Source organism: Eptatretus burgeri, chromosome 5 (assembly GCF_056783735.1).
Source record: "Eptatretus burgeri isolate ZD-2024b chromosome 5, Ebu_testis_v1, whole genome shotgun sequence".
In the NCBI taxonomy this organism is placed as follows: domain Eukaryota; kingdom Metazoa; phylum Chordata; class Myxini; order Myxiniformes; family Myxinidae; genus Eptatretus; species Eptatretus burgeri.
In genome coordinates, this window is record NC_140965.1 from 112,291,317 (window position 1) to 112,311,498 (window position 20,182).

The following is a 20,182-nucleotide window of genomic DNA, read 5'->3' on the forward strand; positions in this document are numbered from 1 at the left end:
CCTTGAAGATGGCGACAAGGGAGAAATGAGGAAAATGGGTGCGACAGCGCGTGCTGAGCACCGCAGCCATACCAGGAAACTGGCAGAGTTTCCTACGTGTTGACGCAAACAAGGTTGAGCTCTTCACCTTCCTGTCCGATGTGCTGGTGCAGTCCTTCCATGACGAGGCAAAGGAGCTGGTAGTCACTGATGGTGAAGCAGTCATCTGGCTTCCAAGGCAGGAAGATGAAAGCTCTCTGGCTCCATGCGGTCAAGAAGAGGCGGACACTCGCATCATGCTACATGTGGCCCATGCTGCAGAACATGACCACCATCGGATTCAAGTTCGAACCGTAGACACCGACGTCGCCGTCTTGGCGGTGATGGTAGCCCAGGCACTACCATGTGTGGATGAACTCTGGATTGCCTTTGGGACGGGCAAGAACTACTGCTACATCTCTGCCCATGAAATAGCTGCCTTCCTCGGTCCACAGAAGGCACGTGACCTCCTTGTCATGACCATGACTGGATGTGACACGGTATCAGCATTCGTGGGGCATGGGAAGAAATCTGCTTGGGCTACATGGAACTCGTTTCCAGAACTGACAGATTATCTTGTGACCCTGACCACCACGCCAGTCAACATCCAGGATGACACAATGCACTGCATTGAAAGGTTTGTGGTGCTCCTCTATGACCGCACCAGTCCATATACAGACGTCAACGAGGCCAGAAAGAAACTCTTCGCCAAGAGGAACTCCGTCCAGTGCATCCCACCAACCTACGATGCTTTGGAACAGCATGTGAAGAGATCAGTCTTCCAGGGTGGCTATGCCTGGGGGCAGGTCTTGGTCCCTCAACCCATGCTTCCATCACCAACAAGCTGGGGCTGGCGGCAAACAGAGGATGGGTCCTACGAACCGCTCTGGACCACACTCCCTGAGGCTTCAAAAAGCTGCTTCGAGCTGGTGTCGTGCGGCTGCAAAAAAAAGGCTGTAGAAACCGCTGCAAATGCAAGAAGGCTAATCTGCAATGCACTGGACTGTGTGCTTGTGAAGGAGAATGCCAGTGCACAGACGCAGTAGACACAGACTGAGATATCGACCTCGCTTAGAATGTGTAAATGCAAAGTCACATTGCTTGTAAAAGTGTTGACTTCTTGATCCAGAGCCAGTACACTTGAGCTCAGAAACTCATATTGTGCAAGACTGATGTATGCGTGTACCATGTGTCCTGGTAGAATGGTAGTCGACAGTAAACCGTAGCCACTTCAAAGTGAAGTGTGCAATAATTTGACTACATTTTCTGAGTTTGTCATTTTCATGATTATCAGTTCCCTTTTCAAAATAGAGTAAAGTATGTAATCTATAATGCAATTTTTGTTGATTCCAAGCCCATTGAATGTGATGAATATCATTTGACTCTTGTTCTCCAGGTAATAATGGGTACTTTTCAGCAAAAAGTTTCAGGAGAGCAGCAATTTACAAATCAAATAATGGCTTTTTTACCAAAAATACTGGCTCATAATATTTGAATACGCCTTTTCATGGTCAATTTACTGAATTTTACACTTTCCTTATATCTACCACCAACACAAAAAGAAAATAAGAGCATACAGCCAATTTCGCTAAAGTAGAATGGCGGCAATTTTGGAAAATGGTCGCCGAAGCTGACCAAGGCACAATATCGGGTGGCTCCATATCTAGAATTGTTCGGAATACATTATTCTACATGTTTACCAATTTTGGTGCGTTTATGCAAATTTGAACAATTGATCTGAAATATCAGATGACGCTGCAGGACTATATGTGACAAGGATGTATGACCTAAATTAAGAACTGAGAAATTGGGATGCGAGTGTTCAGTGATGTAAAAAATTGGCAAGAACATGTATACTTAAAATGTCTGTTGTCTTGTGATTGAAAACAAAAAAAAACAGAACCAACAAATGAATATAAAGTAATAATCAATAATGAAACACAAATAAATAAAACAATATCGCCTCAGCTGCTCACCCTTGCCAAAGGAAACCTCCACAGTCCAAGTGCAGTTCAGGAAATTTGGATAAGAGTCTGGGAATCCAGGTGACAAGATGATTCCACTGCTTGCTTGGTAGTAACCTCCGCATGGCGCTGCCAGGCATAAAACATTCATTTATACAATTAAATCACTGATGGAGAACAACTTATCTATCACAATCTGAGGACTCTCAAATGTAACAAGTAAAATCTGAAGAAGATCATTAAGCCAACTGGACCACGGAACATATCTGTTGGTCATAACATGTCTTTTGCATATGCATGTAGTAGTAGTAATTTAAAGGCTAGTAAACAAAAATTAATGGTTTAAACTTGATTTGTTAACTTGTTTTGAGTTGGAGATATTTAAAGTAATTATCTCAAGAGATGTGTTCTCAGGCCATTAATCAGTGCAATGGGAAATCATTATCATATTTATTTATATATATATATATATATATATATATATATATATATATATATATATATATATATATATATATATATATATATATATATGTTATAGACTCATCCCATGCTCTTCTTGCTGAAGAAGCTGCATAAAGCAACCAAGAAAGGCTACCAAGGTAAGCCCGAGAAGAGTATGGAAGGAGTTAATCTATTTATATAATCCTAGCCACCTGGGTTTAATTGATTAAGTGAGAGCTGATTGGTTATTCCCTCCATTCACAGGTGAGATATGTGCGTGGGTCTTTCTTTATCGTAATCACATAGATACATCCACATTATCCCTCCATACATATTGCCCTCTCATGCTCTTCTTGCTGAAGAAAGCGACAAAGGCTACACAAGTTATGTATGTCCATGAAATGTATGTTATGTATGTGTATATGTTATATATGTTATGTATCTTATGTATGTGTAGCCATGAAAGGCTACACAAGTTATGTATGTCCTTCGCCGTTTCAGAGCCACACCAGGCTCCTCCACAGCAGCAGATCTTCACAAAAAGTACATTAATGAGAATCCCAATGCTACTCCACCCCCCCCCCAGTGCTACACGCCCCTGCTCGCAGTCCCGATTTACTCGCCATTTTATTGATTTCCTTTTTGAAGAGGGAATTTCTCAATCCACCGAAAATATAAAATAAACTTAGACTTGTAATGATGTGAATATAGCAGTACAATACCAGTTACATGTTCTATTCAGTGTTCTATCACCATGGTTTATTCAATCAGCTGGGAGGAAACCTAAAGTATATTAATTAAACATTTATCACTTAATTAAACATTTAGACAAACACCAAATGTGAAAAAGAATGGCTGATGCTCTATTGAATAATGTGTCACAGATGTAAAAGAAAACAAAGGTGATAAAAAGTCTGATGATCACGGTGGGGGCATAAAAAGGGCTGCTTGAAAACTTTTGGATAAAGTGGATTGTACTGCCTTGCCTGTATTATCTTCTTCACATCCTCTCTGAGGCCGATTTCCCCAACTGCAGTCTTTCATTGTATTTCTGCAGCTTTTAGTAAAGTAAATGTATCATCATAAACTTTATAGTAAATCATAAACTCTTTGATGCAAAAGCTGTTGGGCATAACTCTACCAATACCAGTTCCATGGCCCACCCAGCCAGCAATTTCAGAAATCGGTCTACTCCCCTTGTCACAATGCCCAAAGCATTTCTACATTAATAAGACGATACTCCATGCGACAGTCACATCTCTCTTTGTAGTCATTTCTAGTTACACTTAAACACAAGCTTGTTGTGGGTTATGCAGTGTTTCGACTGAATAATTTGGAGTGAAAATCGAAAGTTTCACTCGCACTGCGTTTCACTACCTCACCGGTGCCACATTCGGGTCGGGTATCTCATAACACTCTAAGCCAATGTAGACACCAAAGTTCCATTTTGCAGATTGTTCTACCTATTGCTAAAAAAATGTTAAGCATGTTTTTTGTGTATCATTATATACCAGTGCAGGTGGGATAAGGATGACTCCATCGCCCATTCCCTTGGCACGTAAGTGTATGATGACCATCTAGATGGTATCCTGGATCGCATGACAAAGTAATTTCTGCACCAGGGAAGAAGTCTGCTCGATCACGATGGCCATGTGCAGGTATGCCAGGATCAGGACACACGTGGCCACCTCGTGGTACACCTAAAAAAAAAAAAGTGCACCACACAGAACTAGAAACAAAACAGTTTGATGAGAAGCAAGGGAACAAATTTATGAAGAGCAAAATAGGAGCACAATTTGTCCTCCATCATGTTTGAGCAAGTCAGTTCATCTTCGTGCTCTGATAAGGTTGAACGTAGTTGACTAACTCGAGAGTTCATAGAACACCTTACCCCATGCAGTGTTTAAGTCTACAATTACATTGAAAGAAAAGAATGGTTTTGAAAAGGTTAAATGAAAAAAATTCCGGAAGTATAGCACCGTTGATGGGGTCTTACATACCACCTTATTTAACATATCCACGTCCTACAAAACTGTAGGTTCTTTGAAAGCAACAATAAGGCGATTTGTGTTCTATGGTGTTCAAGCACAGTACATTATTAAATTTAAATCAGATGAAGATTGCAAAAGTCGTATAAAAAATAATAATTCGGGAAGTTTACCGCCATCGACGCAGTGTTTATTACACCACCCTATTTAACACGTTACATTAGGTATTCGTGTCTGTTGTATGTGTCCTTGATGACGTCCTTAAGAAAAGTAAGTTTCACTTTTAGAATGATTTTCAACTCTGTTTGACTGTCAGGTGGGCAGACAGCATGAAGACATTATTTCACTCCTCTCTGAGCATGCGTATGTCTGGTGTTGGCTTAATGGCTAGAGTGGTGGGCTTGGGATCCTTGGGTCCTGCGTTCAAATCCCACTTGGCTGTTGAATTAATACCAGGTGGGGTTGACTCAGCCTGTCATCCTTCCGAGGTCGGCAAAACGAGTACCAGCTTGCTGGTATCCTGTGTCGGAGTGGCGACCCGTCCAGGATTGTGCCCGATAGCCAAGTACACTGCTTAGGCAGCAACAACACTGCACAGAGTATGGTCCAAATGGATGGATGGATGAGCATGCGTGATCGGGATGAATTCAGAGCCAAAGTATTGCTAAACTGAAGGTTCATTTTCAGATTCCTGTTTAAAATATAACGTTCAATTGAAATTAGGTCGTTTCTCGATCATAAACTGACATTTGTTGATGGACGGATGGACAGAAGTGAATCATTTGCTTAACCCCACATTTCACTTCACATGCATGGGGTAACAACAGTAGTTTTGGTGATATGACAACAGCTGGACCACGAGGTGAGGAGGGACCCTTTTTTGTTTTTTTTTTTACCCTAACAACAACTCTAACCTGAAAGAGAAACTCTTTCAACCCTTTGGATAAGGTTGTTTGCCCGACCGTCCTCATGTCATGTCAGTATTTCGCTGGTGAACATTAGAGATACCACGATATATTTTAGATACAAGGTGAACGTGTGTTACCTGCATCGTTAACACTGCCTCAATAGGGGGAAAATCTCCATTTAAAGTCTGCAAAATCCACCATGGGGATATATCATTTCTGAATATTTCTTGACACGAGGCATGCTTACTCATCAATGTCATGGATGGCATTGATAAATATTTTTCTTTGGAAATAATATACATACATGTATCATCAGCAACTTGTGCATGAATTTCATTGTTTCTGAACCTATGACCTAATATTTAAAAAATAATCATGTTTTCTGCAACACCTTCCTGATAATAAATGATCAGCATATCTAATTTTGAGAAACATTGTTTCCGGAAGGCAAAGTTCTTAGGATAAAAGGATAGCTCAGAGGTCGGATAAAGTGACAATAAAAATAATAAACAATACACAGCCTGGGGAAAAAAAATACAATACAATCCACGAAAAACAAAACAATCGAGGCTCTCGTTGCCGGCCTTGATCCAGATCGATAACACAAGTGAATAACATAACATATGATTACAATAACCTCACATATGCTTTACTCAATCAAAATGCTTGATCAATTCCAAATGTTTGTCACATTGTCTTTTTTCTTTTTTAATACCAAGTCAAAGCTCGTGGAAGAGCTCAAACATTGATTGAATGGATCAGGAGAGAAAAGAACAAAAGGAACAGTAGAGAGGGGGAAAACAGCAACAGCAAAGCCGAGGGACAAAAGATGGATGAAGGACAAACAATGAGTGCGGGGAGGAACGATGGTTGGGGTGATGCATGGGGTGAACAAATTAAATACAGAAGTAATTGCTCAGGAAGGAAAAGATGGTCATTTATAAAAGGTGAGGTTGGGTGTGGGGAATGGTGTCGGGATTGGGGGGTTCACAGGGGGAGAAAATATCATCGTTTTGGATTGGGGACGATCTGAGATGGTGGTGAACAGCTGTCTTGAAGACTTGCAGGGAATGATGGGATTGAAGAGAAGGTGTAAGTTAGTTCCACAGGTGAGAAAAAGAACAAATGAATGGAGGTGTGCAGTGATTCTGAATTTTAGGAGTTTCAACATTTGGTATTTGCTGATTGATTGTGTGCAACACATAGAGATCTGGTTTGGGGGGGGGGGTGGGACAAAGCACAGACAGAGCAGAGGGTCCATTCATCCATTGGGACCATACTCCAGACAGAGTGTCAGCACTGCTGCTACAGCAGTCTCCTGGGCTATTGGGCACAATCCCTGACCGGTCACCACTCTGATACTCGAATGGCTCAATCATCCGAGCAAGGTTGTACTCATTTTGCCGACCTAGAGAGGATGATAGGCTGTCAGATGACAGGATGACAGCCAAGTTCAATGGCCAAGTTACCAGTTCGTAACTGGATTTGGAGGCCAAGTTTGGATGGCAGAGTGCGATTTGAACTCGGGGACCCGAGGATCCCAAGCCTGCCACCCTAACCATTAAGCCATCACCATCAAAAGCAGAGGGTGCAACACCAGAAAGGAGGCGGTAGAAGATAGTGAGACCACCAACCTGTCTGCAATGTGAAGTAGGCAGGCCCATTGACTCGGCTTCATTGCAGGACATTCCAATGATGTTGAAGTCCTTGGTTTCCATTTTGTTAAGCTGAGCGAGCAGTGAGACCAGGCACAAGGCCAGAAGGGAGAATGTAATCCATAAAGCTGGGTACGAAGGCCTTGTTGGTGGATAAGAGTTCAGGTGTGCCAAGAATGGCTTTGCACGAAGGAGGATCCATCCATCCATCCATCCATCCATTGGGACCATACTCTGGACAGAATGTCGGTGCTGCCAAAGCAGTCTCCTGGGCTATTGGTAACAATCCTGGACGGGTGGCCACTCCGACGCAGGATAGTTGAATGGCTCAATCATCCCAGCAAACTGGCACTCATTTTGCCGGCCTCAGAAGGATGACAGGCTGAGTCAACCCCACCCGGTATTAAATCAATGGCTGAGTGGGATCCCAAAACCTGCCACCCTAACCATTAACCCAACACCAGGCATAAAGGAGGATGCCCAGTTGGTAACTGGATTTGGAGGCCAACTTTGAAATGTGGTTTGTCCAAGAAAGACAATATGGCAAACATTCCTATCTACTTTCTTGACAATCCTCTTGAAGAAGTTTGGTCTTTTAAACTCTTGGGTTTCATGAATATCAAGATCATGAGACCCAAGCGTTTGAAAGACTGAACTTCTTCAAGAGGATCATTAAGAAACTAGATTGGAGGGTTTGCAATTCGAATCTCTCATTCGGAGAGAAAGAATGAGAGTGTGAGATTTGTAAGGATTAAAAGTCATATTGCAAGTGTTTGACCAGCTTGTGATTCTATCTTGGTTTAAAGAGAGGCAAGAGGCTGCTGCCTGCCTATTTGAAGGATGAGGAATGTCAGGGCAGATGTCAGGTGTTGTCAGCAAATAGATAACGAGGATTTTCCAGAGAGTCAGAGAGATCATTGATGGAAATTTGGAATAGTGCTGGGCCATGAACACTGCCTTGGGGCACTCCAGCCTTTGCAGGGAGAGGAGATTATAGAATTCTGTTGAGAGCCACACATTGCCTCAGCGTGGAGGAAGTCAGAAAGCCATGTGTTGAGTTAAGCTTGGATACCATAGGCAGAGACTTTAGAAAGCAAGGCGGGATGTCAGACCATTGAAAGCTCTCAAGATATGTATCGAGAGATGGACCTGATCTCATATCTCACATTGAGGGATGTCATCCATTATGGGGAGAGCATAAACAGAATGTGCAAAGTAGTGTATCTTAGTCTGAATCCAAATTGATGATCTGAGATGAGGCCATTGGAGAAAAGGATTTCATATTCAACTGTGATGATGGATTCCATGACTTTGCTGATGATTGGAAGTAAACTAGCAGGTATATATTTAAAGGGAATGGTTTTTGCAGCTCATTATCCTGCGCTCGCGAAGTGAAAAGCGGGATTAAGCAATCGGTCGCGTCCGTGTGCGTCTGTACATGTGTTGTGTGTGTGTGCGTGCGTACGTGTCTGCATTTTTAAAATTCATTTTCTCTGCAACCGTTAGTCGGATTGACACAAAATTTTACACATCAGTGCGACTCCTCCTGCAGAAATTTGTAGTCATAAATATGACGTCATAGGTCACGTGGTACAGGTGCTATCTTGGAAAAACTGAAAAACTTTGTACCTTTATATCTCAGAAACCCTCCATGGAAAAATTGAAACATGACTCATTGTCAAGTACTCCCCATGCAGAATAACATTTGTTAATGATGATGTCATCGGTGTCTTCATTATGACGTCATAATTCGACATGTGCAACACTTGATCTGGTCAGTATGAAAAAAAATGTCTGCAATTGTTGGTCCAATGGACACAATTTTCACCATTAGAGCGCCTCCCCCTGTTTAATTTTTTTTAACGATAATTATGACATCTCATGTCACGTGGTACAGGCACCATCTTGGAAAAACTGAAAAACTTTGCACCTCCATATCTCCAAAATTGCTCCATGGAAAAATATTGAAACGCGACATCATAATTCGACAAGTGCAACGCTTGATCTGGCCAGTATGAAAAAAAAATAAAATTCATCCTGAAGAATGGAAGGATAACAGAAGACGAGATGGGATGCATCTGTGCAGAAGAGAGAGCGGGTTAACATCAGGGTAAGTAGATATGGGTGTCCAGTCCTGAAAAGAGATGGCTGCTTGCAGTCCCTGCCAATCTGCTTGAGTGAACCACCAGAATCACGAGCACCGATTCAGCTCTCTGAGAATAGCCAGAGAGATGCTGACTTTCACAAGCATATGATCAGATGAACCATTTGCTGCAGAGGAAGAACAGGGGGGAGGTTTCTGATCACTAAGTCCAATAGGAAGGATTTGTCATTGCGGGAAATGTGGGTCAGAAAGTTCTGAATTGCCATGGCTGGTGAGAGATACCAACACCTCGCCAAGATGCATTGTGATAATTGAAATTCCCACATATGAGGAAAGGAGAGTTGGGATGAGTGGTTAAAAGTTGGTTCATTTGTCTGAGAAAGATATGTAAGTGGAGTCTTCACTGTTTGGAGGATGGTACAACACAGACAAACAAGGTGGGAATGAAGGGAAAGTCACAGCCAAAGGTACTCCTGGTGATTGGGAGGTGTGAGATCAATACAAGGGCAGTGAGAAATTGAGTTCTTCATGTAAATTGCAGCTCCACCATGAGGGCAGGGTTCAAGCCGATCAAATCAGAGGAGACAATAGCTGGGGAGAGATCGTACCAGAAGTCAAGGATGTGCTGTGGAGGAAGGATTCTGTCAATGATCTCCTGTTTATCAGCAGTGACTTGGATTAAGAGATCTGTCAGGTTGGAACCAAGGCCTTGGAGATTTGAGGTCCACTCAGTTAGAGACAGGAAAGGAGGCACTGATAGGGTGCGGGACAGGGGTGAAGACTGGGCGGGTGTGATAAGGGGGAAGGCTGGGAGGATGCAGAATAGACGGGAGGTTGGGAAGGCACAGGAATGGAGGATGGTGGGAGGGGAGGCTGGGGAGGAGGGGAGGCTGGGAGGGTGCTGTTCAGGGGTGGGAGGCTGGGAGAGTGCGGCACAGGGGAGGAGATGGGAGGGTGCGGAAAGGGGGAGAAGATGAGAGAGTTGGGATGAAAGGGAAGCTGAGAGGGAGCGGCATGAGGGGAAAGCTTTGAGGGGTGGGTTGAGGGGAAAGTTTTAGGTGGGTGGGGTGAGGGGGGATTAATAAAGAGGGCACATGAAGTGGAGGGATGCTGAAGAGAAGTCATATATAAGGGATTAGGTTGGAAGAACGGGGGCTTGTATGAGATGTGGGGGAGGATACTGACATGGTACACTCAGAGAAGGGTAGACTATGGAGCATTGCCAGTCAGAGAGGGGCCGATGATGTTGATACCAATCCCAATTTAGCCACAACCATCCTTACCACTTCAAAATCAAGGAAACAACATGGAGAAGTGATGATGACAAGCTTAAAATGATGATGTTGCCTCCTAATGCTGAAAAGTTGAGGGAAAAGCATGATATGAAAAACATTTGAGAACGTTTCATTGAAGAAGTGGAAATGTTTGGTTTGGTTAAGAAAAAAGGGGAAAAGAAACAAAAGTAACAAATGAAGCACAACTTCCAATGAATTAGAACCTGGAACAATTGGGACACAGAATGTGGAACTTCAATCTCGTCACTTCAATAAGGTTCTGATTAAGATCTCTACAGTGATGTTTCAAAGTTGCAAAACTATTTTTGTCTTCAAAAACAGTTGTGTTTGTGTGCCCAATAAGCGACTTTCAAATTGACATCATCCTCCCCTAATGCTTGGTGAGCATGCAAAGAAACCCCGAGCACTAGGGGTCATTGGGGCAGCTAAACGTATAACACACTTGCCAGATAAGGATTGTGAGCTAAGATGTCTCACAAAGCTTCTAAAATAAACAAAAAATACTTGGAAATGTACCTGCGAGAAAGGGGTGTGCCTCTGCACAATGAAAGAGTTAGGGAACTTTCTGAACTCATCCATGAAGGTGATAGCTTGTAGCTCACCACACTGCAAGCTTACTTGGACACATGCACTGGTTCAAGGCCTGAAGGTACGTAGGATGGGTACTTTCCACCCAAACCTTTGACCATCGCTGCCAGGAAATGGACTTTGAAACTTGCCAGATTATCTCGTGTGAAATTGGCAGGCTTGGTGATTTATTTAATAGATGTTTGCAATTGGAAAGCCAATGCCATCATTACCAACATTCAGGCAGACTTCTCAGAGGGAGACACCATATCTGGTTTGGTTGCTTCTTACAACCGATGGGCCAGTCATCTTTGGGGCTTGTCAATGCACAAGATAAGTTTAAAATGATATTTACTATTAATCATGTTTTGGAGGAGGTGTGGGCTGGGAGTGAGAGCTGCACGGGCTGTGAGGGCTGTTATAATGTAATATATATTATTTTGTATGTTTGGTTCCAGGTCCACAAGAGAAATTATGATAGATTTTTGCGTATATTGGTAAAAAGAGATGTGTGTGTGTGTGTGTGTGTGTGTGTGTGTGTGTGTGTGTGTGTGTGTGTGTGTGTGTGTGTGTGTGTGTGTGTGTGTGTGTGCATGTGCGCGCGCGTGCGCCTGTGTTATATCCACTGCTGACACTCATGAGTACCAACATTAAAAGGAAGGAACTCGACACCTCTCATCCATGGATTTCCTATATATTGAAGAGGCTCATGCTCCAAAAACCACCTCCTGCTCAATTTTGATGCCTAAATTGATTTTGTTTATTTGGGTACTTTAGGATATTAATAAACAGAAAATATACTTGAGGTGGCAATTTTTTGGACCCCATTAATGGAGTCAAGTGATCCCTTCATGACCTTGACCTTTATACAGCTATATTGATGTGGAAATGGCCATATTACAGCAATGCATGATCTGATAGAGACAATTTAAGTAAGTAAACTTAGTTTTTAGGATGCCCAATTGACTGAGACATGTTCCAAGGTCTTACAGCGTCAAGGTCATGTCCTCAGGTCAAGGTCAAACCCAAAAACTTACATTTTTTACTCTCATAACTACAATTTGATTAAAAAAAAAATTCAGATATTTAGAGAACCTGGTCGATTCCTCATCACTAATCCTCTGCAATTGTCTACACATTCTCATCTGAGAAGAAATCACAGAAATAAAGAAGAATGTCTGATAATATTTCACCAATATGTGTCATATGAAATGGAGGAGGATTTCCCGACCACCTAGTGCCTGATCCTGGTCTCGATAAGATACTCCCGATCAAGGAATACGCTGAGAAATGCGCTGAATTTGGTGAACTTCATCTCAAGCCTCTTGATCACCAGATGGCAAGCTTATCGCATACTGAACTGAGCTTGGTCAGGTATCACGCATGTCGTAGTGAAACAAGTAGAACACAGACTGTTCGTTGAATGAGGAAAAAACAAAGGAGACTGTTCTCCTACTAGTGTGACAGCTCCACCTAAAGTTGGTCGGCCATCTGTTTCTGACGATCGTGGATATCCACAGTGTGTTTGTGGTGTCACACCCAAGGACAAAATTATGTATTTTCCCCTTGTCCATATGAGGGTAAAGAGGACCTTCACTTATTGAAAGGTGACAATAGACGTAAAATGAAAGGTGACAATAGATACATGCACTTCCTGGGTAAAATGAGACCCAAACTGATCTTGAAATCAGGCAGCGTATATCCTGAAATCAGGCAGCATCTATCCGACATTCAGCACCATTTCACTGGTACAAAGTAGGGTGGGAAATTCGTCGGCACATCAAAGAAAACTTGGGTATCTGCTAAATTGTCATTGCCCCACAATGATGCAATCGTGCAAACATGTGAGAACTTGGGAAAAGACCCATTCACACTTGAGGCTCTTGGAGGTCAAATGCAACAAGACACATTTATTACAGAGAATCATCTTATGGAAGATTTGTCTGCAAAGTATATTTTGCGAGTAGTCACCAAGAGACTCTCCCTGCTCTTCAGTGGGAGCTATTCCTCAACACAAACAAAATTTCAGGGTGAGAATCTCCCTCCGACTCGGGTGGGCTCTACTCCCCCACATTCTGCGAACGAACAATATGTCAATGCGGGACATGTCATACACTTTTCCAATGCCCTTGCCACCTCCACTGGAACAGAATGGATGGGAAATTGATCCTGCAGTTGGATATCTTCCGATCAAATGCATTAATAAACCAGCACCCCAGGCTGTCTTGCAGCTCGTAAAATGTGGCTGTCATGGCCCGTGCAAGTCGGCCAACTGCTCCTGCCTGAAAAATGGCATCGTTTGTACTGATTTGTGTAAATGTGAGGATTGCTCTAACACAGTGGTTCCCAACCTTTTCCAACATATGGACCACCTGATGTTGGCATTTTCCCTGCGGACCACTTACCCCCTTTTTTCACAAAATTTAAAACTAATTTTTCGTGCATAGACCAGACGAAAAGTGATGTCATGCACAATGAGTGTTTGTGTGTAGTCTGTCAAAAAGCAGACCCTTATAAATGTGTTCAAATTAGTGTTATAAAATGATAACAGTATGAAACTTAACAATTATATTATTATTGTGACATTTTAAATGATATAAGTACATGGAGAGTGTAAAGTATGAATGTAACTTGCACAACTTAATGAGAGCCCTGGGCTTGAATCTTCCCGATCAGTTCATCAATGTGAGGAGAAATTGGGGATAGGTAGGCGCGCATGTCATGTTCTGGCTGGAGCTGAGATCTGTACTTTGTTTTCGGGCTGTTAAGTAAGAGAATCCAGCTTCACAAGCATAGGTTGTTGCAAATTGAAGCAATATTTTTTATTGCTTCACCTGACAGTTCTTCCTAGTCCTTTTCAGCGGAGAGCCAAAAGGCCGTGAGAGATTGCTCTCTGAATTTTACCTTCAGGCTGCCATCACATGACAAATCCACCAGCTGATCTTGGGCTCGGCAGCGAAGGTTTGTGTTTGAAATGACATCCTCGGAAAACGATGCACAGATCCACTGCCACTTGTCATCTGAAATGTCTCTGAAGTAGGTTTCAAATTGCGCATCTTAGGCATGAAGGCGAGTGGTCAAAACTGCTTTTATACCGGGCAATCCAATCTCAGAATTACTGAGAAATTCTCTGAGTAACGGAAACATTCCAGTAATTCCATTTTCCAAGCGAGTTCGCCACACACCGGTTTCTTCCTGAATGCCATCACTTTATCGCTGAGCATAAAAATGTTCATATATTTGCCTTGCAGTGAAAGGTTGACATCATTCAAAAGGTTAAATATGTCAGCTAAATATGCAAGTTTAGCAAGAAATAGTTGGTCTTTGAATTGGCTGGAGTTTGCGTTTGTCAAGAATTCCTGCAGTTCCTTGAGGAGCTCAAATATACAATGCGACTCATCTGCGTGAGAGCCAGCGGATCTCATGTGCAGCAACAGTTGGACGTGATCAGCTCCCATGTCATTGCATTGTGCAGCAAAACGATGAGCATTAAGTGGCCTTGCTTTCACAAAGTTTCCTGTTTTCACTGTATCTGTCAGAACAGTGTGTAGATCTGGCTCCAAATGGCGAGCTGCGAAGGATTCTCTGTGAACAATGCAGTGGGTTACGAGTACTGCAGGGGCAACTTGTTTTACCTGCTGAATCACACCTTTGTGCACTCCCTTCATTGAACGTGCACCGTCGGTGTATATCCCAATACAACCCAACCACTTTAAAGAATGTTCACACATGAAGGAATCAAGAGCTTTGAAGATTTTTTTTACCGGTTGTCCGAGTTTCCAGAAGTTTACAAAACAGGAAATCTTCCACGATTTCACCTTCCCAGGGATAGCGCACGTAAACCAGGAATTGAGCTAAACCAGCAACATCTGTCGATTCATCGAGTTGAATGGCGAATCTATTACCTGGAAGACGTTGAACAAGTTGCTCTTCTATATCGAGTGACATACCTTGAATGTGGCAACAAACTGTATTATTTGAAATTGGAAAGGAGGCAAGTGTTTTTTTGGGTTTTTTTTAACTGCTTTGAAGCCAAAGAAATATTTGAACACATCTCTCACACAGAGCTTCACAAGATCTTCCCCAACCTTGTGGGGGGTTTTTGGACTTTGCAATCCTCAGTGAAATCAGGAAAGATTCTTTCAAATCACTATTAAGTGGACTTGTCATTTTACACATTGAAAACTCCTGATGACAAAGTTCCCATTTGTTTTGTTGAATAAACTCAATGTGGGTTCTTTTCACATTCCAGATGCTTTGCAGATACATGATGGTGAAATTTCACAGGTTTAAGTGCTTCGTTTGACAATACCTCCTGAAAGATAACGCAATGTGGTTTTGGTTCATTCTCGGATCCAGTAAATTTAAATCTCAATGCTGAATGTTCTGGATTATATTTCCGACACGGAGGATTTATTTTCTTTCAAGGTGGCTGATGAGATTCCTCGATTCCAGTCGTAAGCCCATGCTAGTCCCCGCCACCACTCGCTATGATAAGAAATCTCTCAATTTTGCAATGCACTGTGCTCACTGCTCACCGAGTAGAACCAGTCGTGATTTTATTTTTATTAAATACACTCCGGAAATACCAACACAAGTTTGGTGGGAATGCAACACGAAAGTAGAAAAACGATTGCACAGTGTATAGGATTTGACATAACACTGTGATGGCCTGTGATATATGCAGGGGTTCACACAACTGGAACTCAGGTACTCATCCGTGGTAAAAAAAAAAAAAACCTAAATGCGGACTTCCAAGATGCTCCGACAGCGCAAATGTGTACGAGTACAACAGGGGCTTTTGATGGAAGGTTTTCTAAGCTAGTGTCGGTAAGATTCTTCTGTGATAATTCTGAGAATTAATATACTGTGATTAAAAAATTTAAGTGAAAAAATTAAGTTTATAAATGATAACATTATAATTTACAAGTTGTATTGTAAATTTATAATGCAAGATTTAAAAAAAAAGATCTAAGGAGAACACGCGAGCAAGGATGAAGAAGAGGAGGTTCAGGAGCATGCGAAACAAACAAAAAAAACAGCGGCTTGAGAGTGTCTCGTCTGGTGAGGATGTTCTGAGAGAGAGCTTACAGAGGAGCAAGATGCATGATAAGCTGAGAGGCGCTTGGGAAAGCAGACGAGCACGCTCAAAGCTGACTTATTTTTTTCATGAGTACTGAACCATTTCTGCTGGTACTTATTGGAGAAACAAATAAAATAAAAAAAATTGTGTGAACCCCTGATATACGTCATTGTTGAACATGAACGGAAAGTTAATATTTGTATCTGGTTCAGTTAAAATAGCTACTTTGAATGCTCCGTTAAGAAATGCAACAAAAGCGAGCAAATGCAGAAGAGTACTGGAAAGAACATATTGTTGCAGTTCTCGGAACCACATGCATCCAACAGATAGTGGTCCCAAGACAGTTATTCCATTATTATACATGTAGATAGTCCCTTTCATTTTGTTTAGCGGGACAAGGGAGTGCATTGTGATGATCTCATAGCTGGGATTGCCTAAATCATTTTCTTCTTCATTTCGTCCTGACTCTTCTTTTCGTCTTATTCTTCCTGAGGTAAATCAGCCACGTGCGCCTTCACTGCGAGTTGGGCCCTCATTGAGGCCAGCGCGTGTGGCGCCGCGATGAGGAAACTGCAGCACGGAGCTCTCGTTCCCGGGCGAGTCCAAAACCCAACGTGTGCAGCGAGTCATATCATGCGCTTAGCAGTGCGGGATTAATGGCTCGAGCTTCCGATGATCTGGGGAAGATTGCCGGTTGCATTAAAAAGGCAAGCGAATGAATACCACTAAAGAGGCATGCACGAATGGTGTTTTTCACAACACAGGAAAAACAGCCAGCACAACACCCACGCTGCACGAAACGCATACGGAGGCTGATAAAGACGACTCCACGCCATGTTGGGTGGGATACGAGTGTGCGGAATAGAAGTGGCTTGTTCCTTTTCAACCTCAATATCCGACACATATTGGTGATCGCCCCGAGCACACGCTAGCGGAGTCGTGCGAAAGCTAGCGCTGGCAACGTGCATAATGGCCGAACCGCTCGCGCTGTATGGAATGTGCTCAAAGACAGACATGTACGCTGCTCGTGAAACATGCATGGATTTATCCATAACGATGTACCTTCGACCCTCGCTGGCAGCAGCGGATTCCCCACGGATGGTGAACATCTTCTCGTCTCTACGGCCAGCGAAGTTGTGATCGAGCCGGGGAATGTACAGTGTGGGCCGCATTGGCGCACGCATTGATCGGCGCTGGTTGGACGCCCGAGTGGGCATGCGGGACCCTCGGCCGGTCGCCAGGGCACGGCCTGGGGGTTTTTCGGTGTGGACAATTTGTGTCATATCGTGGGGTCGGAGCGGAATATTGCCACTGTCTGAGATGGCCTTGCCGGAAACGAAGTGAGGTGGTTTCTGGCCAAAGTTTGCCGGCCACGTGAGGGGTCGGGACCAATCGGAGCGCCCGATTCAGGTGATGACGTTTGCTTTGGAGTGCCCCCCCCCCCCCGCGCTGCAAGTCCTGTAAAGGTCAGAGCGGTCCCTCTGTCCGTCCGTCTGTCTCTCTCTCTCTCTCTCTCTCTCTCTCTCTCTCTCTCTCTCTCTCTCTCTCTCTCTCTCTCTCTCTCTCTCTCTCTCTCTCTCTCTCTCTCTCTCTCTCTCTCTCTCTCTCTCTCTGGCCTCGCCCTCGTCTCTCGGCACGACCCGCCTCCTGCTGTCTGAACACATACACACATATATATATATATATATATATATATATATATATATATATATATATATATATATATATATATATACATATATATATATACATATATATATACATATATACATATATATACATATATATACATATATATACATATATATACATATCTCGGCACGCACTTCGGCCCACTCGCAACCTCGCACACCATTTCACTCACACACAACCTTTCACCCACGCAATGCATGCTTTTCAGCACACATCTCGCCACACTCGTGAACACACACACCGGGACACTCAAAATGGGGAATCGTGTCACCACAAAGGTTCCCGGGGTCTTCATACCCCCCAAGCTCTGTGTGTATCCATTCGCAACACTCGCCCGCTCCACCTCGCAAAGCTCGACCGGACCCACCTGTTCGAGATCCGCTTCAAGGGAACATAGCGTCTCCCTCCATTCCCCATTTTTGCAGGGGGTCTTCCACCTATCTATCCTATCTATCCTATCTATCCGGAGGCTATCCGGTTGCTTTCACTGGGTCACAACACATTCCCCGAGCTCACCCTCATTGTCCTCCACTAACCCTGTGTGTGTGTGTGTGCTCGACTTTCACCCCGTCTTTATTGTGTAGTCTCTCCTCTACTTTTTCTATCTCCCGAGTCTCTATACATTTTATTTCTGTTGTCTCTTCGTGTCTATTAGTTTCTTCCTGGATCTTCGTCTCCGTTTCCTCCTTCGTTCTATTTAATTCAGTCTCGACTCGGTCCATCTCCCGTGTCTCTGGCAATACTTCTATTTCCTTCTTTGTCTCTGTTATTTCCATCGTCTCCATTTTTATTTCTGTCTCCTTAATCAGGGTTTGCCCTAATTGTTCCTTCATCCGACGAGTGGTGTCAATCAAGTCCTGCACCACGAACATTACTCCTTGTGGTGCTGTCACACATCCCACCTTATTGTGCCGTTCTACTTCCTGACTCCTGTTGAATCGCTCTTCCTCTCTAAGCTTTTTGAGTTGTTGGTTCTCTTTCCGGAGTTTTTCCATCTCCGTGGACTCAAATTTTGCCCTCTCCTTGAGTTGGTGAATTTCAATCTCGTTTCCTTTTTGTTTTCTACTCCACCGTCTCTCATGTTCTTCATTCTCCAATCTCATAGTTTCCTTCATTTTGTTGATCTCCCTTTCCTGTTTCATTCGTTCTTCTGTCACTATCTCCTCATACTCCAACCTTGTTTTTTCCTTTTGTTGTTCAGTTTCAAATTCATACTCTTTTTGCTTTTTATTCCACTGTCTCTCTTGTTCCTCATTCTGCAATCTCGTTATTTCCTTCAATTGGCTGATTTCTTTCTCCTGTCTCATTCCTTGTTCTTTGTGCTTTCTTGTTCCTCATTCTTTAATCTCACCTTGGCTTCCAGCTGTTTGATCTGTACAGTGTGATTCCTTAACGTTTTATTCTCCGTTCTCTTTCTTTCCTCTCTTAACATCCTCAGTTTGTTTTGTAATTTTCTCTCTCTGCTTTGGTGTTTTTGTAACACGAGTTTTTTCCCATGATTCCTCTCTCAATTCGCATGCTTCCTCCCTCATTTCGCATGCTTCCTCCCTCATTTCGCATGCTTCCTCCCTCATTTCGCATGATTCCTCTCTCAATTCGCATGCTTCCTCCCTCATTTCGCATGCTTCCTTCCTCAATTCATCTATTATCTTTCTCATCTCCTCACCTCTTGCGCATGCTTTCTTCCACATTTCTTCAGTTTCATTACCGTATCTCCCTCGGTCTTCCAGGCGTTTCTCTTCTATTTCTATCGTCCCTTTCTCTTTTCCGAATGCCTTCTTCTACCTCTCGCTTCAGTAGTACCAATTTCACATAGTGTTCACTTTTTTCCTTTTCTAGTTTTTTCCCCATTCTTCCTCCAGAGATCTCTCTCCTCTTTTTATCGTCTCTTCTCGGCTTTCTCTTTTCCGATTGCCTTCTTCTTCCTCTCCCTTCAGTTTTTTTTTTAATTCCAAATCGTGTTTCCGTTTTTCCTCTTCGCGTTTGGTTTGCCTTTGTTCTTCCTCCCTCCTTTCTTCCTGTACCTTGACCAATCGTTGTGACTCCGTTCGCACGTAATCCTCATGAACCCTGTCGATGTGCCGCCGTGCCTCGTCCAATTCAAAGGAAAACGAATGCAATTCCCCTATACAGTTGTCACCATTCCTCCACCGCTGCAAGGACTTCGACACTTGTCTCCGAAGCCAGTCAATGCATGCTCCGGCATCCTGCCACGCCTGCCATGGCGCCTGCCGCGACCACGTGCTCTGAATTGGTAGCTGGGAGCCCACGCCTCGTGTCGTGCCGTTCGCTATGCTATTAATAGCAGCTCACTCCGTGTTGTGCTGATATGCGATCGCGCCGCTATTGTGCGACTTCGAGTTCGTTTGTCGGCAAAGTTCGTGCTCAGTGTTTGAGGGTGAGCTCCCCCACTGATTATAATTGGTGGTGGGGTTATAAAAAGAACCGTCCCGGACAATGGATC

At 43.3% G+C, this 20,182-nt stretch overlaps 1 protein-coding gene across 3 annotated transcripts in view; it reads right to left on the minus strand.

The window, feature by feature from the left end:
• Window positions 1-20,182, minus strand: part of LOC147027167 (CUB and sushi domain-containing protein 3-like) — a 1,179,270-nt gene that overhangs the window by 629,480 nt on the left and 529,608 nt on the right. For all 3 annotated transcript variants that reach the window (XM_085883358.1, XM_085883359.1, XM_085883360.1), the window contains 2 exons: window positions 3,938-4,126; window positions 1,995-2,111 (listed from right to left, as the gene is read on the minus strand). In XM_085883358.1, coding sequence (XP_085739484.1) covers window positions 1,995-2,111; window positions 3,938-4,126 — 306 coding nt within the window. The remainder of the gene's footprint in view (window positions 1-1,994; window positions 2,112-3,937; window positions 4,127-20,182) is intronic.